We start from the raw sequence: 23743 nt of genomic DNA, 5'->3' as shown, positions 1-23743 counted from the left end.
ATGTACATATTCCAATAGCTTTATAACTCTGATACTTTCTATAGTAACAATATTGTGTTCCCTTATAATAATCGTATTATTATAACGAGCTCTCGTTAGAAAAGATTCCTCCCTATCCTCTTCCTCTGTCACATTCTGTTTTTCTTCCTCTCCCGGTGCCCACTCCCGCAGGAATTGTCTAGACGGTTCTCCGGCCTCCTCTTCTACTGCATTTACAGTAATTGTTCGAGACAACCACTCGGCTACATTTTCTTTTCCTGCCTTATAGATAAGTTTTAAGTTATATTGTGTCAGGAGCTCCTTCCAACGCGTAATCCTAGCCGAAGATTCCTTCAACTTCCCCACCCATTGAAGAGGCCTATGGTCAGTGTGTATCCTAAACCTTCTGCCAAATACATAGGGCCTAAAGTGGTCAACAGCCCATACTATTCCCAAGAGCTCTCGTTCCAGTGCGCTGTATCTGGCCTCCGTCTCTGTTAGGCGCCTACTGGCATATGCCACTGGGCGATCTCCCCCTTTACCATCCTGAGACAACACCGCTCCCAATGCATACTCACTCGCATCTGTGGTGATAGTGAATTGCCGAGTGAAGTCTGGGAAAGCAAGCACCGGCTCCTGCTGCAGCTTCTACATGCACCGCCTTATATTGTCTTCCACTAGCGGAGTGATGATCACCTTCCTGCCTTTCTTCAGAAGGTTGTTGAGTGGGACGAGGTACTCAGCCATTTCTGGAACAAATCTCCGGTAATAATTTAATGTTCCCAGCAGCCTCCGAACTCCCTTCACATCCCCAGGCACTGCCATTTTCCGTATAGCTGCGACTTTCTCTGCGTCGGGTTTAACTCCTTTTCTGGAAATCGTGTGGCCCAAAAAATGTATTTGCTCCTGCCCCAACGATGATAGTTTGAGCCCAACTGGTCTGATTCTCTGGAATACCCTGTGTAAGTGTTCCACAAGTTCGTCTTCATTTTCACTGAATACTAGCAGATCATCCATATAGATCTGACAGACAGATTCGTCAATTCCTCTTAAAAATTCGTCCATTAGGCGCTGAAAAGTTATGGCAGCATTTTTGAGTCCAAACAGCATTCTTGTAAATTCGTAGTGGCCCCTCTCGAAAGTGAATGCCGTGTTATGTTGATCCTTAGGGTGGATTTTAATCTCATGATATCCGGCCTGAAAGTCCAATGTGCTGAATACCGTTGACCCACTCAGCCTGTCCAAAATATCTTCAAATCTGGGGATCGGATACGTCTCGTCTATAGTATTCTCGTTGAGCTTCCTATAATCTATAGCTACCCTTTACATTTCGGTAATTTCACCAGGCGCGCTCTTCTTTTTTACCACCCACAATATATTATATATTGTAGGCAGACCGCCGTTCTTTTCTCTCGCTTCCATCCTCTAGTTTCTACCTTCTCCTCTAGACTACCTTTTTACCCCTGCCCTCTAGTTTCTACCTTCTCCTCTAGACTACCTTTTTACCCCTACCCTCTAGTTTCTACCTCCTCTGATGCTCCTGATGCTTGCGTAGATTCATCTGAAGATCTACTGAACCTACGGTGGCTTCTCCGTATCTATTGGGCGCTGATCTCCATTGGTTCACCCCGGCCCACATCTCTTATTTGGTACAAATATGGTCACTGTTTGGCTATGTGCCCCTCATTGCCACATTTAAAGCACCTCGTGCGCGGGCAATGCACCACATAATTTTACCAGATCCGTGACACTTGCTGTCCTTCCGCCGACTATTGATTCTGGGTTTAACTAGGTTTCTTCTATTTTCTTGGTCTCTCTCTCTTCTACCATTCCCGTGTTCTCTCCTTCTCCAAGGGTTGGGCATGGTTCTTGGCCGTTGGTATTCTATCCGAGTCCACCCTGGTTCTTCTACTTCCATTCAGGCCTCTACCTCTCTAGCGCTCGCTTCTATGAGATCTTGGGCTATTTCAACAAAAGAGCGCTCTCTCGGAAATCCTTCCTTCTTCCCTAGCTCCTTTGCCAACTGTATCTTTAGCACCAGGGATAAGAATTGCATCCGGCCCTGTACCTGAATTGTTTCCATTATTTCGCTCAGTTTATCTTGAATTCTGTTATCGTGAGCCAGGAGTTCCGCAGCATATTGCCCACTAGACTGTTTCGGTTTCTTTTTCTCTCGGATCATATATTTGTAAATGCCTTTTCTTTGTTCCAGGAGGTAAGAAGAAAAAAAAAACTAACAGTGTAGGGTAAATATATATCATGATAGTCATAATTTATACGTTAAATCTAAAATAAGAGTTATTTAATATCATTTTTATTGACATAATAATGCAATTCATATTTCAAAAATTAAAGAATGGAAGCCATTGGCTGTGAACAAAAAAATAAATCGCCGGAAAGCTATTCATACCGATAGGGGCTCTGAAACACTGAATACAAAAACAGTGAGTTAATAAACTTTTTAAAAATAAATGGCATATAACATTAAGAGTTCTATTTACACTTCGGAGTAAAATGGCATTGCCAGGCTGACCCTACCCCTTGAAAAAACAAGAAGATTATTGAGAGATGCCAAATTTGAAAGTTACAAACCAATCGTATCATTCAAAGGAAAACTAAGTTTCAAAATAGTAACGGGATTTAAAAAAAAAAATTGTACCGACAAAAAATAGAACCTAGTTTTTTTTTTTATTTCCTGCATGAATACCTTGTCTTCGATAGCAAGGAAACAAAAAAATTATAGTTAAAGAATAATATTTTTTTATTATTCTACAAAAGAAAAAGTACAATTTCATTTTGTCCAAAATATAACTTCCAGAAGATCTAAAATAAGTTTAATTGTTGGAGCTACCTCTTTTTTTATTTTGCATAAATAAATACACACAAAAGTTCAGCAGACTTCTAAGCAATTTCATAAAGTTTTACAGAGCTTCTATATATTCCATAAGTTCTGTTATGATGGTTTTACTTTGTTTTGGATTTGAAAAATATTTGCAGAACATCAAATTCTTCACAGGTTTTAGACTATCCGCTGCAGAAAATAAATAAATAATAAACAAGGGAAAAAACCGAAATTCACAGTTAAATTGAATAAAACAAAAAATAATAGGATTGAGACCGATAGTTCCTTGACGATGATAAAAGAATCCCTACATGTCTTTGGAACGAGGATAAAGCGAATCCAGCCGGCTGTGTTTTGCATTGTACATTGGGGTCATCCTAGGGAGCGGTCCAGGCCAGTCATTATAACTTAATTAAGTGAAATTACAATATTTTTTATCTTCAATATCGCTTGCTAATTGTCGTTTGCAATTATTACAATTTGTTATTATGGAATCAATGGTAGGTTACTATTGTAATGTTTTGATAGAGGAAATCAACGAATAATCCGAAAAACAACTTTTTTACTTGATAACTTGATCAACAATCATATTTTTCTTTATCGTTCAGATAACGAAGACCATTTAGTTAACGATAAAGATATTTCTAGTATGTTAAAAAAATATGGAACATTACAGAATAATGAAGCATATTTTGAATTTTAATAACAGCTGGAATCATATAATAATTGACTTTAAATTGATGTAGTATAAAATATTTGGTGAAAAATTAATGATGCTAGTAAGATGGCTCACAAGTAACAAGATTTTATGACACACTGATTTTACTAAATGACACTCAGAAAGTTCGGTAAATTTTTAGATTATGAAAATAGAGACAAGCTGATTTGCAAACAAAACACAACAGGACGCACCAGAATAAATTACAACGTAGGTTTTATACATGTACACAAGGAAAACGCAAATTAAAAATACATAATCGAAATTCTCCATACATTATTACCATGATTCGACATAAGTCTTTAAACGCAGTGGCTGGAGCTTTTTTTATTCCGAAACGATTGGCTACATTCGATTGCCCACCTCCTGGGAAGGTAAGTGTTTTAACCCTAATAATATCGTGTAGTTTTGAACACGTAACTTATTTACTACCGTATTTTAGCACATAAAAGATCTAGCAGTCATCGTAGTGCTTGTGGTATATATGTACTTGTGGTACATTCCTTTTGATTATCTATTTTATGCTTGAAGACTGTTTGTTATATCTACGTTAACCATAACTCCAAATTTCTCAATTTGTCCCAAATTAATCCATTTTTGAACTGAATTTTGGCCAAATTAATTACTTTTGGAGAAAAAATAATCGTGGTGTAGTTGTCGTAAATCCAACCATACTTTTTAGGTGGATTTGTTTTTAGTTTCGCCAGAAAATAATAATCCTAACAGCTTTTATTTAAATAAAAATATAAATATTGATGAGTGGCAATGAAACCTTTTATAGAATAACCTACCTGTTATGAAGTTTAAATTACCAATCATCGATATGTGATTTAAACATTTTTTTTTTACTTATCATACCATTTTCGTAGTTTTATGGAATATTTTAAAACTTTATTTTTAATATTTTTATATTAAAGCAATATTTTGAATAGGTTTACGCAATATTTATAATCAAGGCGATAATTTCGTGAGGTTCATAATGATAGGTGATCAATGGTTCTCAAAAGTTGTTAAAATTGATCCAGTGTTTTTATTTTGTTTTTGTCTTTTTTTACATATCTTGATCAGTGTAAATTTTTTTTTATATATATCAATCCGTTCTATTCTGAAATTATTGATCTAGATCTATCAAAATAATGGAAGGAGGACAACTGTACGAACTATAAAAAATAAGGAAGAATTAGTATCGTGGAACAATTTTAATCCTAGTATTGAAGGAACATATGCTATCCTAGTATTCAATTAACCCACTAAACCAAACCATCTATTACTCATTACCGTCCGCCAAAAGGAACGGTATTTCAATGTTTTTCGCCTGGGTCCCTGGCCACTGCGGAACAGCGGGTAACAAACTGGCCAATAGGGCGGCTAAGGTGGCGATTTCTGAAGGAATTCCATATCGCGCTGTGCCTGTCGATGGTTTCATTGCCCTCATTGAGCAGAGGATTAAATTGAAATGGAGAAAAACGTGGGAAAATAGTTCTAATAACAAATTAAGGGAAATCTGAAGTGACGTCTCCTCTTGGATATCATCAACTAGAAATTTGCGCAAAGGGGAAGTGATTTTGACGCACCTTCGAATAGGTCATACGCATGGTTATCTTATGGCCTACAATTCTCCACCTGTTTGCCAAACTTGAGGAAAATGACTTAATGCCGAGCATATAACTCACTCAAATCTTTACATGATATTCCAGTGGATCTTCACTATATATAGCTTTAGACCATTTATACCAGGACTAAATTATAATTATCAAACTTTGTATACATTTTTAGAGCTATTTAAGCAATTTGGTATGTAATCACTGTGATTGATAAAATTATCATAATCCATAATTACGATTAAACATTGAATAATATAATATTGATTTTAATTTAAACACAAATTTATTTTTATTTATTTCTCTTATCATTATTCTTATCCTACGTTTCAACCTTCGGCCCATCATCAAGGAAACCTATAAAATTGATTTATCCAATATTTTATTCAATTGTAGGGTATTATGGTCAAGCAGATTAAAAATATTTTTACCCTGAGGTGGTGAGAATAAACATATTATTAGTACGGTATATTTATTTATTCTCTTATCTTACATAGTTTTATAGTAACTACTCTAGTAGTTTTATTATTACTGTTTCAAAAAATGGATATGTAATGACTGTGATAGACAAAAATAATATTACTAAAATTATCATAATATATACATACGTAAATAAGTATCAACAGTTGAATATTGATATTCATTTTTCAATATTTAATATGCCTCCAAGGATTCAAAATATTATGCACTTTTTGTTAAATTGTAAACAATATGAATGTAAATGTTGGTATAATCTACTATACGATTGCAGATTGGACTAGTTAGTTAACGAATATCCGAAACGTTCGGAATAAATAAAGAGATAAGAAGTTGAGAGCGTTTTTGCTGAAAGAAAACAAAAAGTGCATCATATTTATTATAAAATCTCTGGCTACAAAATGTCAGATTGTTATTTTTCGACAGAAAGGTCTTGTTCTTGGTGCTTACGAAACTTGCGAGGGCACACTCAAACTGACTGAAACAGCATCCAAGTTCGACAATTGTGTGTGCGGCAAGCTCTCAGAACTTCTGAAAGGGTACAAATTTTTTTCCTAGTAAAGGAAGACCATTGTAGCGAAATTCAAACTTAACGCCGACTACTTTCAGGTCTAAAATACCACGTGGCAAAGCTCAAGTGTTCGGAGGGCTAAATGATGACTTCAGCTACGTGGCAGTGGCCTGCTTGGGGCCGGAGAGCGCAACATTCCACCCCGTCGAGGCTTTGGACCAGTGTAAGGAGTTCATCCGAGAGGCCGCTGGTGTAGGAGCCAGGTCACTACAGGACATGGTTAGTGCCTTTTGCAATAATAATTGTATCTGATTTATAAAAAATAAAATAAAATTGTTCATTAAAAAACTCACACTGAGGTGAATGCTTTGATGTTGCTTCTAAGAGAACTAAAATTGCAGGGAGCGACTCACATATTCGTCGAGGGTTTCACAAATACTGAAGCGTCGGCAGAGGGTTCCCTATTGTCCGTCTGGAAATACCAAGACTGGAGAAACAAAGATGACCAAGAACCAGCACCAAAGATAGAACTCTATGACAACGACGATGTGTAAGTTACTGTCGATGAAAAACCGATCTCCGACAATGGGTTTCTTGCTTTTCATAAACTATTATTTTTCAGGCAGTGGTGGTTAAAAGGTACTATAGGTGCTGAATCGCAAAACATGGCTCGTTGGATTTCGGAATGTCCCTCCAACTTGATGACACCAACCTTATTCTGTCAGGTAATTGTTTTACCTAATTATACGACAAAACATTTAACATTTAAAGTCATAAATATAATTTGGTTCGTTAGCTGTATGAAATGGACTGAAAAACTGCGGCTTTAAAAAAACCTTACAAAAATTGCATTTTTCATTAAACACTTAAAAAAAAAAAATAACGTCATTTGAAGCAGAAACAAAAAAATATAAATATGAGCCCATTTCAGCTGTATACTTTAAATTCTCGAAATTCTCTTTTCCAAAGAGCAACAATTAATGACGAAAAATCAATATTTTGAGAATTTATTTTAAACCATATCATGGAAACTACTACACCAACAACGACGTACAGAATGTCTATTAGAACTCAAAATAATTTTAGTTTGAATTAAGTAGTTCGTTACGTTTTTCTTCGAAGGAGTAGCAACAGTCATGATATTCCTTCAAATAAATCCACAAAATTTCTAGTTGTTCAGATCAAACTTTTGGTTCATAAGAAACTATATCTCAACTATTAGACATACAGATGTTTAGTTAACACAGAAATGAAACCTAGTTGAATGTACTATTTAACTATTAAATTTAATTAAGAAAATAAATATTGGCAGAGTCATCAATTTTGACTTTATAGTGTTTATATTACAATTATGTAAATTATAATCTAATATATTGTTTTCATTAAATTAATCGAAAAAACTGATTTTTCCCCTCTTGAGCTCTTCAAACATTATATAAATCCTATAACGTATGCCAATAAATGCAGTATGACGTATAGAGAGGATGTAAAGCGCGTTTTATTACATACTTTATTAAATTTACAATCGTTGTAAAACAGATGGCAATAGAATACCTATGCCCTTGCGGAGTTGAGGTAGAACTCCGCGACAGAGAGTGGATGGAGGCTAACCATTTCAACGCCTTCCTCACGATGGCCCGCGGGTCCTGCCAACCGCCTGGTTTCGCCGAGCTAAAGTACTGCGGAGGCAAGGAGAACGAGCGACCTGTCGTGCTTATGGGTAAGTAAAAGTCTAGATAATGGACATTCATCCACTTGAATAGCTCAGGGATAAGTTTATATTTTGTATTTCAGGCAAGGGATCGACTTTTGATACTGGAGGGTTGAACCTGCAACCCCCAAAAGGCATGTCGATATACAGAGGTGATATTGCAGGTGCTGCCTGTGTCGTGTCGGTCATCAAAGCGGTTGCCAGGCTCAATTTGCCAATAAATATTATAGGTAAGCTTTTACTAAGTTTCGACTGTTATTTGCTATTGCTTTATTTTATTTTCTAATTAAGGTATGATGTCAATCGCAAATGCAACAGAGGGGCGGAAACACCAGCACATGTGCTGGGGAAATGCCCCAACAACTCCCTCCTCATAACACGCCGACATCATAGAGTGAAGTACGAGTTAATGAAGCTCCTAAACGAAAGAGAATTTGCCTACTTTGACGAGGTCTACTGTGTAGATACGGATGTATCCATATGTGGTTAGGGTATATTATGGTGGTCCATAATATATGTGGTTTTCCTAAGAAGGGGAAGTCGGCAATCATTCTGGATCCCACCGTGAGACATGAAAATAACGACCTTGACCAGGCAAATAAAGTAGATAGGGAAAAGAAAGAAACCTACGATAAATGCACCCCTTTCCGCAACGAGAAGTTCCGTGAGGGCTTCGGAGAACGAGACTTCAACGTGAGAGGCCTCTGGTTCGGAGCCCGAGGAACGATTCCCAGCACAACTAGGACCTTAATGGGGGAACTCGGGGATGATGTCCAGGACAGGGCTAGGATAACAGAATATAATACTCGACTCCCTGGGAATCATCCTCAACACACGCACATGGAAATTAATGAGTTAGGGAGTTATCCAGAGGAGGGATGGCATGCATACATGGCATATCTTGTTTATTGTTTCATTTATTACTTTATTATTTTTAATATTTGTTATATAGGGGAATTCGTCGATTTTATTTCATTTATAAAAATTGTGAAGTAGAAGGAAAAGGAATAAATTGAAAAACTTGTATTTAGCGTGTAGACAGGTATTAATTGTAAAAGAAAACTGTGGGGAAAAAAATTTGTTTTTCTTTCTATTTTATTATATCATATAAAAGTACGTAGTTTATATCTGTCCGATCACGGATTGATCAGTATGCTGTGTAATGTTGCAACCCGATGTATTTGGGTAGCATGAATGAATAAAGCACTTATTTCTCTTCTCTAGTAATAAGAAATAAAATAAAAAACATTAGGTCCGGAGGTTTTTCCTTCGCACAAATATTCACCTAATACAAAATGTTTAAAGGCGTAGCTTGGAGGGAAAAAGGCTAGATGGTTGGAGTGGGAAAGGACGGTAGTGGATAGCCTCAAAAGTATTCAGAAATACTCTAGACCAACAGCCAAGCGATCAGTTGCTTGCTTCGGTTCTGCAGAGGCAGTCTTTGTGGAGGAACTCTCTTACCATTTCACTCTGTCACTTCCAAAAAAGAAGAAGAAGAATTTTAAACTATTTTTTTTTCTAGAGTCTTATTTTTCGAAGGGAAAAGGTTTTTGCTTGCAAGCTCTTTTTCATGATTACGAATTACAGTAATTAGAAAAAAAATAAAAACCACTCTCTCAATTTTTCCCAGATATTCAATAATGAGGGAGTTAATTTTATCTTAATAACTATCTTAATATCTCAATTCTTCTATTCTTCATCACTCAAAAATATTTACTATTCACTCCCTCATTTATTTATTCTTTTCAACAATTTTTAAACTCCTTCATGACCAATACATGAAAGGTGAAGAAACTATACCACTAAGCAGGTATGGATTTTCGCTGCTCAAAATTGTGACTTTTTACGATTTTTAGAAATGAAAACTGTTCCTCTTATAATGACTCCTATAAGTTCATTAGCATTTATAAAGATATGATACATTTTTCGTCGCAATAGCAGCATTGGACTATACTAAGATTAGATAAAATCCAGGCGGTCTGCGTCTAACTAGGGACACTCCAAAAATAATACGTGAGCTCGAGTTAGGAAAGGATTTTCTGTGCATTCCAAATCTTCTAGCACACAGTTGTTAATTAACCAGTAATTCTAAAGAAAGTACTGAAATTCTGACCAATTAATGAGTTGTAGCGGTCTAGATTTTCATATACGTTATCTGTGATAATCATGTAGATTCTGGAGAAATAAGAATTTAAAACACTATAACACAGTTTTCATAACATTATAAATATGTATATTTCAACAAAATAAAATTTGAAAATAGATCTTCAGTTTTATTTTAATGGCATTTACAAAATCGTAAGTATAAGAATCATTATAACTTCAAAAAAAAGTTCGTTTTTTCAAGATGGCGGAAGATCCTCAAGGATTGGAAGGTCGAAAACTTTTATTTTTCACTAGAGAGTTAAACCATATAACTAAAAAATCATCTTTGTTCTACCTCTATAATTTGTTCATGGCAATAAAGAATCTTCAATTCCATGAGCATAGTTAAGTTTTTTTATTGACCTGAAGATCTTCAGGAATATGGCTGGTAAAAGTGGTTAACCTTATATTTTTTTGATTTTGCTGTTATTTTTCTTTTCGAAAAATAAATAAATAAGAGACTTTTGTCTTATAAAAAACAGGTGTCCTCGCTTTGTATGAAAATATGCCTAGCGGCTTGGCACTGAAGCACGGCGATGTGACCATGTCCAGGAATGGTAAGACCATCAGGATAGAAGACCCAGCCAACGATGGGAGGGTCATCTGCGCCGACTGCCTCGCCTACTGCGCCAGGTATAAGCCAGCGTTCATAATGACCGTATCCACCAGCTCAAGTGAGTAAACAGAACATTAATTAATTAGTATGCAATTTCACCGTACTTAATGATATAATGAACATTTATTGAGTTAAATTTCCAAAGAAACTATTTTCAGAAATCTATCCACTTTGGGAATATTAATTCCTGTCTAGCATCTTGGTTACATTTGTTTGTATAAAAAATAACAATTATTTTGCAAAAAAAAAAAAAGTTAAAAAATAAAAATGAATGAATTAATTAATAATAACTGTGGAAGTATCCTTATTAAACTGAATTTAGTTTCAGGGTACAGCCACATTTAACAAATTAATAAAGACAATTATAGTCAATATATGACAATGTTAAAACAATTATCTAAACATTTTATATTATTACAATGTAAATCAACTTAAACACTTGTTGTATTATTAGATACAATATAATCTTACTTTTGCAGCTGGTTTAAACAACAGTTTCGGGACACCACCAAACGGATTGTTTACAACGTCTGACGTTTGTTGGGAGGAGCTGAATATGGCGGGAGCTTACACTGGAGACAGGGTTTGGAGGCTACCGCTTTGGAAGTGCTTTAGGAGCAGGGTAACCAGTAAGTTCTGAATATAATATATATGATAATGAATACACAGTTTGTTTTATAAACTGATCATTTCCGTTTTTTCAGATTATGAGGGAGTTGATGTGGTTAATACGGGATTGGGAAGGGGTGGTGGTCCATGCTTGGCTGCGGCATTCTTGATGGTAAGATTTAGAACTACTTTCGTTTGGCTGCATAATCTCTACTCAATATACCACTTATATGCTGACGATTTCTAAATCTACTTATTCTTCCATCCTTACATTTCTTAATCTTCACGTATTTCTTAAAACCATGGAATAAGAGAGTTAATGAGAAGAGATCTTGCTAGAAGATCCTTCAGATACACCAGAATTTTAGAGTATTATTCCACCTTAAGGTACCTCTAAAACCTTACCCCAACATCCTAACGCCGCGCCCAGAACCAATACTTTCACAACATCTTATCCCAAGCACCTGACCCTAAATCCAATTGGGAAATTCTTAAGAACCTCTCCATTACAAGCTCTAAACCTTGTTCGTATTACCCAGTAAATCCGGACGAGTTTAACTCTTTCCTTGCTGATCCTCTTCCTTCTGCATCCTTAAACGGCTTTTCTTCTGATCTTATCCCTGAAAATCCATTTGATCCTAACAACTTTAGTGTCTTACATAGTTCCTCAAATCCAAAACTAATGATTACGGAGGGCAATGTGATTGTCTAGGGTTCAGACTAAAGATACTTAAAAATTGCTCCATAAGGTTCCCAGACGCTCCCATATCTCCCGCTGGTATACCCGTTGAAGTGGTTTTATCCAACCTCCCGCAGGCAATACCTCCTTCGTGATCCCCCCTGTTCCAAGTATTTAAAATCAAAAACCTACCTATATCCTTGATCTTTACGTTTATCAATCCATTAATTAAACACAAGATCCCAACCGATTAATCTATATATCCACTCTCATAGAATAGCCTTCTTCAGTAAATCCTTCGTAATACATGCAACCTCCTGAAATTCTTTTCTCAATTCGCCAAATTGTATACTTTTTTTTCCTGGTTAACCTGGTTAGCAAGTAACACTGTCTTTAGATTCATTTATTAATTTGAAATTTTCATCTAACAAAAAAACTGGTTTTCTGAAATTGTTTCAGTTTAGTTGAAATGAAACTAAAATAGGTGTTAATGAAATAGAAATTATTGTATAACATTGTACTATTCATGGATACACTTTTTTCTATGCTATGGGTCCTTACTGTGTTTATTTGAAATCAGAGATTTAGTGTATTTTTTTTTATTCAGTACATCATCGACTTAATTATAATTTAATATGACAAATAAATGCATAGGCTTGAGGTTTATGATGAAAGGAAGCAATAAACCAATATTAAAACTGAGTGTGTGGATTACAAAAAATTATTCAAGGTAACTGTCGTTGATTTGACATTGTGTTGTTGATTGAGAATGAACCCACAATTGTAATTCAGAATTTCATCAGTAATTTTAACTTCAATTTCTATTTTTTACTGTTTTTTTATTTAGTTGTAATAAACAATTTTAATCATCCAAATAAGAAATTGTTTGGATTTGTAGTCAAAGATGCTTTTCCGTTAAATTTACAAAAATATACAAGATGAATTGCATGGCTAATTGCAGTTGATTAGCTATTTAAAAATCAATGCAACTAAAATATGCAAATGCATACGAATTCGGGCTCTGCTCACAAACTAACATTTCATAAAACTTTTCAGGAATAATGTTTAATTTTAAAAAATCTTTTATAAAAAAAAAATATATACGAGTGTTGCTGTTTATGTCTATGGCCTAATAAAAAAAAATGTAGTTATGATCGAAATTGGTTTTATCGATGTTCTAATATTATTCATGAAGATCTATACACTTCTACATGCGTTTAAACCAATTTTAGAAGAACTTTTTCTACTCCGAATGAGGTAACTCCCAAGTTTGAATGCGTAATCTGCTTCTTGGGGTGGTTACGAAATTCATGAAAAAAAGTCATTAGGTGCCACTCAGGGCTGTACGGCGAGTGACACATGAGTTTGGCCGGTTTCAGCCAAAGTGTGAAAGCGAGCATTGTTATGACTCGCCTCTTCAACTTTATCGAATTTTTCCGAAGATTTCTGACAAACAAATGGTCGTGTACGATTCGGAATTAACCATGTACATAATTCATGATACAACTTCTGATGCACCTTGAACGTATTTTTTCTTGCACCAATCGATACAAACCTTTTTTTAAGCATTTTTCAGATTATCCAGGATCCAACACGAACGAAGCTACGGCCAAATGTTCGTATCTTATTGGTGCTTGTTATACTAATCCCCAAATATGCCTCAATCTCGTGAGATTGACAAACCGTGGTATATCACATGAGAATCACGTTTCATCAGTTCACAAACAGCATCGATATTTCCTGGCACAACAACCGATTTTGGACGACATTCACGGAATACGTTCTGGAGCGAACGCCGATCACGATTAAATTTGTTATACCATTTTTTAGTGTTTTAAGATGATGTTTTATCGCCATTATTAAAGAATAAAGTACATCATTGCACACTTGTCTGACAATCCACGTCGAAAGTAATGAAAAAAAATCGCATGGAATTGTTTAGCTGTTAATTCCATTTTTTGCTGGAGATGAATTCTCCAAACGTCAGATAGCCCCAACAACACGTAGTTTTTCCAAAGCCCAAAAATACAAGTAGCAGTCTTTACTATACTCCTACTTTATAAGGATTTGTTTTCTTCTTATTTTTGTACCTTAAATTCATATTTTCAGTTTGAAAACTTAATCCTATATATTTTTTTTTTCGAGGGGGGAGGTAAGGTAAGATCTACATGGCGGAATAAGCTGAAAAGTACCCATCCTCATTTCTAATAACCGGGATTATCCTAGAGCTAAGAAATCTATTCAGACTACAGTGGGTCGAGATTTCATTCCGCGGGACTACCACGAAACCAAAGTCAATCCACCCCGTCCGGAACCAAACCGGAAGGGTCAACTTATGAGATAGCGACGGTCGTGTCTCAACTCCTTTGAACATTTAAAATTTCATAATCAAAAGATGAAAATAGTTAAAAAAAACCTCTGGTGAAAGGAAATGAGATATGGAATATGGGGAACTTGCAATGTACAAGGGTGAAAAGAAATTTAGGGGTTTGTTTTGTGCCCAACCATTATTATGCTCAAGGATCCAACGACAGAGTAGATTTTCGATTATCTGTTTGTATTTTTTGTATGAAATTGGAATTAGGAATCTTAAAAATTACATTTGTGATGTGTTTGTTGCAGGAGTTCGTGCCAGCGCAGTGTGACTTCGTCCTGATGGAGGTGTCAGCGACCGGATTGCTCCATCGGGAGGCCGGAATGCGCTACCTCCGGAAGGGAACAATGACGGGCCGCCCGACTCGCACGATCATCCAGTTCCTTTACCAACTAGCTTGTCCACATACCAACAAGTGTGACTGTTAACAAACAATGTATTTCCATTGATAATTTCATTCCACGTCCGAAGTATGTGCCTATGTTAAACTGGCCATATATTAAGTTTTACAATGGTTTTGTGAGTCAACAGTACTTGTCAGTAAATGTTTCACCACTATTTTATCTTTGGGAGTTTATTAATTTATTAGTATATAATTCTGTAGTTCATAAGTAAATCTATAGTGGTTCTAAAAAAAAATATTGGATTTTCGTTGTTAAAAATCTGATAGTACAAAATAATAATGATTTATAAAAGATAGATTAAAGGTGAAAAACATCTCTTTTCTATTAAATCCCTAATCACACCTGCTGAATTCGGAAGCCATTTGAGAATAAATTCTATTGTAATTGTAATTATTACTACCAACAAAAATAAATACGGCATTGATTCAGAGAAGGCAGCTACTGATATAGGAAGATATGAGGGAGTGCCGAGTTAATGGCCCCCTGCAAGTTGATGCACTAACATTGTTGAACAGACAATACTCTCGTTACTAGGACCTGTTGTCCCTTTTTTACCCCCTCCCGTGGAGCAGATGTGATAGGGGGTGATCCCTAAATTAGAATCATAAAGCCCTTCTGTTCCTGTCCGCATATGCGGTCCTTCTCCTCTCTTTATGTGCTCAAGTAGGACCTCCATGACCTGCTTTTTGAAAAGGACAATAAATCACAAATATTTTGTAATAATAATAATAAAAGATACTTTAAATTGGTAAGGCATTTATTGATACTAATATTGGAATATATTATACCATGTTTATCTATTTTAAAAAATAAAAGCAAGAATATTATAGTTTAATTCATAAAAGTCATTAAATCTTTGATATCATTACTATAAAATTAATTAAATATTAAAACAATGTTTTTTTTAATTTGTGTATGTATTATTATAAAAATTTATAGTATTTGTTTATCAGACATTATGGCTACGATTATTGAAAAAAAATGTCACAATATAAAATTTAAGTCATAAAAAGATGTAGGTTAGTTGGTATTTAAAAAATATTACAGTCATGAATATTACAGCATTTAGGTAAAATAATGGTTTTGAATCGGTATAAAAAAACAAAGGATTCCGAATCATATGGATGACGTAATTTTAACGTTGCCAGTATTTTCAAATTAACGTTATCATATGTCCAGGACTTGACGCAGGTGCGTCCGAACCGGGCCTCACGCTAATAAAATGCGTTAAATGTTCTGCTTTATCATATCAAATGAAATAAAAAAAAAAATTGAAAAATTAAAATTCAAAGACCAGGCAAAATTATTTTGTTACGGAGGAGGGAGTATTGGTGAACCCGTAAGATCGGGTTCAGTAGGATAAAAAATTATCAACTCATCAAAAATGAAGTCACAAGTAGTTAAGAGGTTTTGAAGGTATACTATCAATTTCCATTTCGTGAACATTTCGGCTAGTTGTAAAGTACTTCATTAATCAAAATATGGATTTTCTACTACACATTGAAGCTATATTCCAAGAAATAAATTTAATTCGTTCATAGGCAATTAACTTGTAATAATTAAAGGGGTCTGCAAACCCTGTGTCATCTACAGGTATATATAGAAATTGATTCATTAGCAAAACATTTTTTTTTTTTGTTTCGTCCACTGATACAAAAACACGAGCTTAGCTATGAAAAACCTCGTCGACACCTGGGAAATAAAGCATCATCGGCTGAGGCAAATGGACTCATTTTCAAATGGCTCCTTTGTACCCTGCAATGCTCTGTTCTGGGATCCCTGGAGACATCTTGAAAGTATGAACTTTTTCGGATCAGTCCAGTGGGATCCCATCCATTGTGCTCGAAACAATGCCAAAGGAACGGACGTGCATACGTTGGTGCCATTGTGCAACGACGTTGTTAAAGGTAGTCGCTGATTAAACTTCAAGTCATCTAGTAATGGAAAGGTAGATCATCAATTATAAAAAAATATTTAATATCTGTTAATAAAGGAATTTGGAGAAACATTGTGAATTTTGGGTGTGCGAATAGAAATAAGAGAAAGAGAATTTTAATCAAGGAGAATATATCGAAATTGCGACAGGTCAATGAAAAATTAAATAATATTTTGATCAACTAGTTTAAACTTATTTTGATATGATTTTTATTTTGAGATTCCTAATCAATTATTTTTAACTTTGTTTCCTCAACTCAAACATGCTCAGTGCTGTTTCTGGTTAACTGCAGTTCTAAGGCGAATAGAGGTTCCAAAAACCGCATTTATCATCTATTTATGTATTCTATAGTTCTATCAGTTCTTAGAAATATATTATCTAAATATTTAAATCGAAAAATATACACAGACCTTCTTGCTAAGGGTTATGCTAAATATAATCAGGTATAATTAAACATCGATTTCATCAGTTCGTTAAAAATTAGTCGACATTAGGACCTAAAGTTGTTTTGAGGTAAAATTTTTACTAAATGTCAAATATACTCCATACGGAAATTAGGAAATAAATATGGCTAGCTTTAGCAACATAGAATTTATCCAATAAATTAATAAGAGCTATGAACTCTATGCACTATGAACCAAAAGGTATAACTACGATAAATGAAAACAAATCAGGGACCTTTACCATGGATTAAGGGAGTTATCAAGGTGGCAGCTTTCGTCCAATCTTTTTTATCATATTCATGGGTGAGATTTTAGAAATATACTAACAGAGACAACATGGATAGATAATTGTAATGTAATGGAACATGCAGATAATTATAGGCCAAGTTTTGGTTTTCGCAAACGATATTGATCTCATAGCAGACTACAGTGAAATTCCACAACACGACATTATTGAGTGGGAATTTGAAATAGAAAGAAAAGGTATGTCAATAAACGCAAGTAGAAGAAAGGTAATTTATATTACGCGTGAGGATGAGAATTAAGAATTCCTTACAATGACGAAATTCTAGAAACAGCCGAAGAATACACATCGTATCTTGGTGTATGGTGCTTAGCGGATAAGTAAAACTTGAAAAGAGCTTTTCAACAAAGTAAAAAAGAAATTTTGTATATTACCACTGTGATGAAGAATAGGGAGATAGAAAACTGCACATTTGTAAGGCTATCGACCTAGCTATTCTTCTTTAGGGCGATGAAAGTTAGATCCCACCCCATAGGCACTGGTGCAGAGTTACAGCTGCAAACATGAAGCTCTCCAAAGAGAGGCTGACAGGACAAGAAGAGATCAAATAAGCAATAGGAAAATACGAAAGGAATTTGCTGCTTAGCTGGTTTGCACCATTAAATCTCCACGCTCAGAGGTACAAAAAGAAGATGGCAAAATATCATTTTTGCATATTCTATATAAAGGGACAAAGAGCTAAAACTATTTTGTATTTTAACAAGCAAAACACAACATATATAAATGTATTTTGTATAATTCAGTAGCGAAATCCAAAATACTTATTATTATTTACTGGATTTGGAAACGGATTCTGTATGCAGTTTGGAGTCACCCTTAACTACATGGCTTTATTATTTTAAACTTTCATGTAAGGCCAAAATAGATACTTTGTTTACCTTAGCAATTGACGAAAATGGCATTGGCTCACAAAGGGTCTAGGGCTGAAGGTATGAACGGCTGTTGATAAATAACTAATCCATTAGGATTTTAAATTATACCATTTCTATTATTTTTATAACATACACCACTTCTATTGTTAGAAAAGGCGAAAGCAGAACATTAGACATGATAGGTAAGGATCATCTAATGAAGGTGTAGTGATTTCGGGCTGAATGGAACCGCAGCAGGGGCCCGTACCATCCTAATTTTTCAGGGATTACTGCCCGCAGACTGGAGGATTACGTAGGATCATCGGGATGACCATCCGAGTGAATAATTAACATAAATAATCTATAAGAGGAGGCTATTGAAAGAGGGTAAGGGGGAAAAATAATCCCAGTATTACGGGGTGTCCTCTTTCAGCCAATTATCCTCTGGTGGTCCAACAATTGCTTAGGCTCTTACAATGCGAACAACTACTGTCGGCTACTCCTCTTACCTAATTATCCAACAAAAACTACTTATCAAAGTTTCTATTTACTGAAATTTATAACTATATCTAGTTTCCTAAAGACAATTTTTTGACGTTTTAACTTACAAATGCCTTATGATAGATTTGTCTTAAAATTAATACATGAGCTAATATTGATAATGAAGAAATCATATTCTCTTCGGTAATCATGGAGTTCTCTTAGTAATTATTAGATAATATAATAATAATAATAATACTGACAAATGTACAGGTAAAGAAGGAAATCCGAAATTTTATATTTCACATAACCAAATAGCACCTGGGCTACAAACGAATGTAGCAAAGTGCTCTTTCTGTCCATATAAATCAGTGGTTCCTAACTCGTAGAAGTTTGCAGATCACCCCCGCCTAAGGGCTAAAGGCCAAAAGTACGAACAAAAAGCACCCAAATACTTTAGAGGGAATTTTGAGAGACTTTTACCTATTAAATCCATCAAATAACGCTCAAACATCTGAAAATTATAAAACACAGGATATATGGTAATGTACGGGTACCCAAATTGGGTGCCACAAGCATATACCAGGAAGTCCGCAAGCGCAAGCCAAGGCAGCAGCAAGTTAACTTCAGGGCCCCGTGGCAATAATAATTAATTTTTACAACGGTTTTGCAATATTAAATTTAAATGGATCGTTCATTTATGTGAAATGGCAACATCATCATATCTTTGTTTGTGCAATATTTACAATACATAGACATACATAGACCATCAGGGTTTAGGAATAATCACAAATTTTATAAATGTTGATGTATTATAAATAACGAGCCCAAGACAATACATGGATTGTAGGGGTATTTTCTATGATTATTTTTTAGGTAGGTATCTATTATTAATGGTCACCTGTTAAAAATATTAGTCTTTACATACATTTAATTCGTACTGTTTATTTTTACCTACAAATTCAACCGCATTAAGGATATTTGTGTTGAAATCGTTTTTTAGTACGACAAATGTGTTGCGAGTTCTTTTAACTGAGGTGCGTGAAATATTTTTAGTCTAGCAAAGTTGCCGCGTCAAAACATTTTAGAGAATCATACAATAGGCTAATAGACTCTCCCGCGGCCAACTCACAAGGCTCTCACATTCTACCTGTGGTCCGCGGACCACCGTTTGGAAACCTTTTTTTTTCTTAAATATAATACTACTATTGGGGAACCGCAATGGGTTTCCTGGAAGCTACTGTCCTTTTCGTTGAGTGGACAAGTAAGAAAGAAAGATTTGAGCTGCCTCCATTGTTCCAACCCTTAAAATTACTTATGAAATTCAAAGAAACATACAGGCAGAGCTAAATGTTCAATAACTGTAATTAATATTAGATGCAATGACAAAGAATATTTCAAAGGAAAGAATTAATTCATAGTGTACATTTTAGTTGTTGTAGCAGAAGACATCGTCTGCAACGAAGTTTTTCTGGGTGAGGACCATTAATAGTAAGTTTTCAAGAACATTGACAGCATAGAAAGTTTCAATTGGCGCGGTCCCCAACATTTTCACTTGTCGTGATATTAAGAATAAAACACTCTTATCACACTTAAGAATTCATTGAACAATGTATTCTCTTTTTTACAAGAATACTCAATACATATCCTGCGACAATGATGTGCGTGATTTTCAAAGAGCGAAGTTGGATAGTGATAAAAATTAATATCATCTCTAGTCAAACAATAGTCATATTGAACTTCGTTAAAAGCACTTTTTTAATAATGCTGACATACCCTTACGTACTTTTCATAATCCTTTCCAGACCAATAAGGAGACAGCTACAGAAGTTACACCCTTCTTGCATCACTAAGTCAAGTAAAGGTGCTGCTAACCAGCGGAAAATATTGAAACCAAAGAGCTATTCAATTTTTGTATCATTAGAAGAAGCGTTATTTTTTTTTTAACTGTGATAAAAATTAACTGAAAAATAGCCTCAAATGGGATAACCGTCTTACTGCTGCAGACTCCTCAATCGGTAAAGTGAGATATCATGATTATATCAAGAAAATAACCCATTTATTTTTATTATAAAGGTGGAATATAAATCATTATGGTTCTTAATCCAAAAGCAAAATTATTTAATGGTTGTAGTAGATCCTTTGGGACAAACACTTTACACACCATACGGCACATAAGATACCACCCTTACCATTCACCATTAAATTAAAGTTAGAGGAGATCCAAACAAGCTTATGATTCAGGGAATTACTTCCAACCCGTTAGCACTGAGGATGACTTCAATAAGGTTCGGAAGCCGTCACCGTGAAAATGGCTCAACCGAAATAAATAATTGGCTGACAATGAACTAGGGGATGATAGCTGTACCATCTGCTAGTGACAGGTGCCTTATACCCTTTGCAGTCTTAATTCTGTCAGTCTTTTTGATTGTTTTCGATTCTTAAACAATAGAAATAAGTTGTTGATCATTGAGATTAAACCGAAAAGTATTAGAACTTAACTAAATACTTTAAATAAAAAACACTTTTAGATCAATCGAAAGTATTTTTCTTAAAAATGTTTACTTCCACTTACCTACATTTGGAGTATATAGAATTCAAAAAATTATGGTTTGTGTGTGAACTGCCTAGGTAAAAAAAACACGAAGTCATACGAAACTAAAATTGCAAATTGAAGGTGGTAATAAGTCTGGGATGTAACAACTACCGATAAGATCGTCCGGCTGGAAGTCCAACTATGGAATTGATTTTTCAAATTTTATCAATTTATCAATTAATGAATAATTCAATGGTTAGTTCCTCAGTGAAATAGTTTAAGAGGGCTTAAATGACGATTTTATTAAAAATCTTCCAATAATAAAAAAGTACCATTAATTTTGTTATGTAACAGTTCTCATGTAAGCAAAAATAAAAAAAAATTGATGAATACGAAATATTAAAGAATAACTAAAGTAGTAAAAAAAAAAAAAGAAACATCCCATGCAATTGGAAAAAGCCTAGACCACCCCTTTGCATCAAGAATTCGTTATGTTTTGTTAAACTGTTGTATTTTTGGCAGGAAAAAAAATTATATTCGCTATTTGGTCGATGTCTTACCTATGTAGCAAAGGAAAGAATTAAGTTATAGTGCATATTTTAGTTGTTGTAGCAGAAGATATCATCTGGAACGAAATGTTTCTGTGTGAGGATAATTAATACTATGTTTTCAAGAACAAGCATAGCAAATTAGCAACATAGAAAGAAACCAATAATAACAATGTGATACCTGAGTAAGCAAAAAGTTAACTGGTATTTTAAAGATCCAATGATTTGTATTTGGATCCTTCCAGTTAGGTTTTAACAATTAATTGTCGTCTCTTTTTTCTTTTAGATTAATGTATTATTTTAGTTTAAAATTATTTTACATAAGAAAAAAAAGTTTACTTTTATGTAAAAAACATTAATTGAGCCCTAAATTTCGAAACCGGCTAAGCCAGCGTATAGTTGGTATAACGAGTGAATTAAAAGCTAACATTTAATTTAAAGGAATATTGACATAATGCTTATTAAAGTAACGACTCGCGGACCATTTTCACGGATAGAGAGTGAGTGATTAGGGACGGTGCCAGGCTTGTTAACGCTAACTGTTCCCCGGTGTATAGTAAAATTTATTATAACTGGCTGGGAAACGAGGGCGGTTGGTTGGCTTAGTCAGCGGAAGGGTCTTTCCGAGCATGTATATTTTTAATCAGCTCTCCGATCCACTATCGAACGAATTACTAAAGCATTTTCATATATTTTTGGTAAAAAAAAAATTATATATTTATTTTTGAGAGGAAAGGACATATAGAATGGGATAGAAATAGAATGGGAGAGAACCCAAAACAAGAACATACCAATGGAGTGTGAAAAATGCAGAAATATACCGATAAATGAATAAAAAAATGACACAATAAAATTCAGATAACCATACTAAAATATAATATATTTTGTTTAACAAATCAAAATATTGAACTTAAGATTAATAATATCAACTTATCAAGGTTGATATTTAGTTCTTATAGTTTCTAATTCCAAATCTAATATTCGGAGAGAAACTTTTCTTTATTATTAAATAGATCAACTTAGGGACTATATATTTAATTTTATTTTATTAGGATTATTATTTCATTAATAGTGCTAGTTTTATTAACAATATATGTAAGCATTTATGTTATAAATACAGACAAAAGAAAAGTAAAGAAAAAAGACTAAAAAATATACTTAAGTTTAATAATAATAAAATAAATAAATATCAAATAATTACTAAATTGAACATAATTTAAGATATTTGGAGATATATCTATTTATCTATAGACAAATAAGCTTAGAGATAAATTTTATCTATTTATAATTGCGTCTATTTAGTAGATAATAAAAAAAATAGGTTTTAAAAATGAATCTTTTTATTTGAGTAGAGCCTAAATGCAACATAGTTGGTCTTGACTCAAGACACTCATATATAATATACAAGAAAAATAGAAAAATGAATTCGAAAATAGGATGATAAATATAGTAAAGTGTAAAACAGTTTACTCCTGCGAGAATTCTTGTTTTAGATATGTTCTCTTGAATTAAAAACAGTCATTGGAAATAAAAGCGATTATGTTCATTTGTACAAACATTATAATATTGTCAAAAAAGTCAATTTACCACACACAATTAGTAAAGCTGCTTCCTTACAATGAATATTGTTAAGTAACAGTTTATATATAATAATAAAAAGTAATTAAATCGCTCCACTGGAAAATATCAATTCAGTTTTACAGTTAAGATTCAGGTAAATTTATATTAAATATGAATTGAATACACTGAACCTTCAAAGCAAGGCCTAAAATTGAACGAATGTTTTAGGCAAGCACTTATTTGTAATTTGAGCAATAAACTCTATGAAATGGTTAATACTTTAGCTCAAAATATTGTTATATAGAATAAATCCATTTGATACAATAATTTTCAGAATTTAGTTGAATAATTTGAGCCATCTAGAATAAAAATTGGCTGAGCCATTCGCTCAATCATTCAGGGGATTTTATAAAATACCT

The 23743-nt window shown here is 34.2% G+C and overlaps 1 protein-coding gene across 1 annotated transcript; it reads left to right on the top strand.

The window, feature by feature from the left end:
* The first annotated feature begins 3538 nt into the window (after nt 1-3538).
* LOC106680018 (cytosol aminopeptidase) lies at nt 3539-14825 on the top strand. Its single transcript, XM_014419473.3, has 11 exons — nt 3539-3913; nt 6044-6156; nt 6227-6407; nt 6530-6678; nt 6751-6853; nt 7668-7848; nt 7923-8069; nt 10467-10658; nt 11080-11229; nt 11305-11381; nt 14511-14825. The coding sequence occupies exons 1-11, from the start codon at nt 3824-3826 to the stop codon at nt 14688-14690; spliced, it is 1563 nt and encodes a 520-aa protein (XP_014274959.1). The 5' UTR covers nt 3539-3823; the 3' UTR covers nt 14691-14825.
* The last annotated feature ends 8918 nt before the right edge of the window (nt 14826-23743 follow it).

The sequence above is a fragment of the Halyomorpha halys genome, unplaced genomic scaffold (genome assembly GCF_000696795.3).
Source record: "Halyomorpha halys isolate HHAL.00 unplaced genomic scaffold, Hhal_1.1 Scaffold239.1, whole genome shotgun sequence".
Lineage (NCBI taxonomy): Eukaryota > Metazoa > Arthropoda > Insecta > Hemiptera > Pentatomidae > Halyomorpha > Halyomorpha halys.
This window is presented reverse-complemented; position numbering and strand designations above follow the sequence as displayed.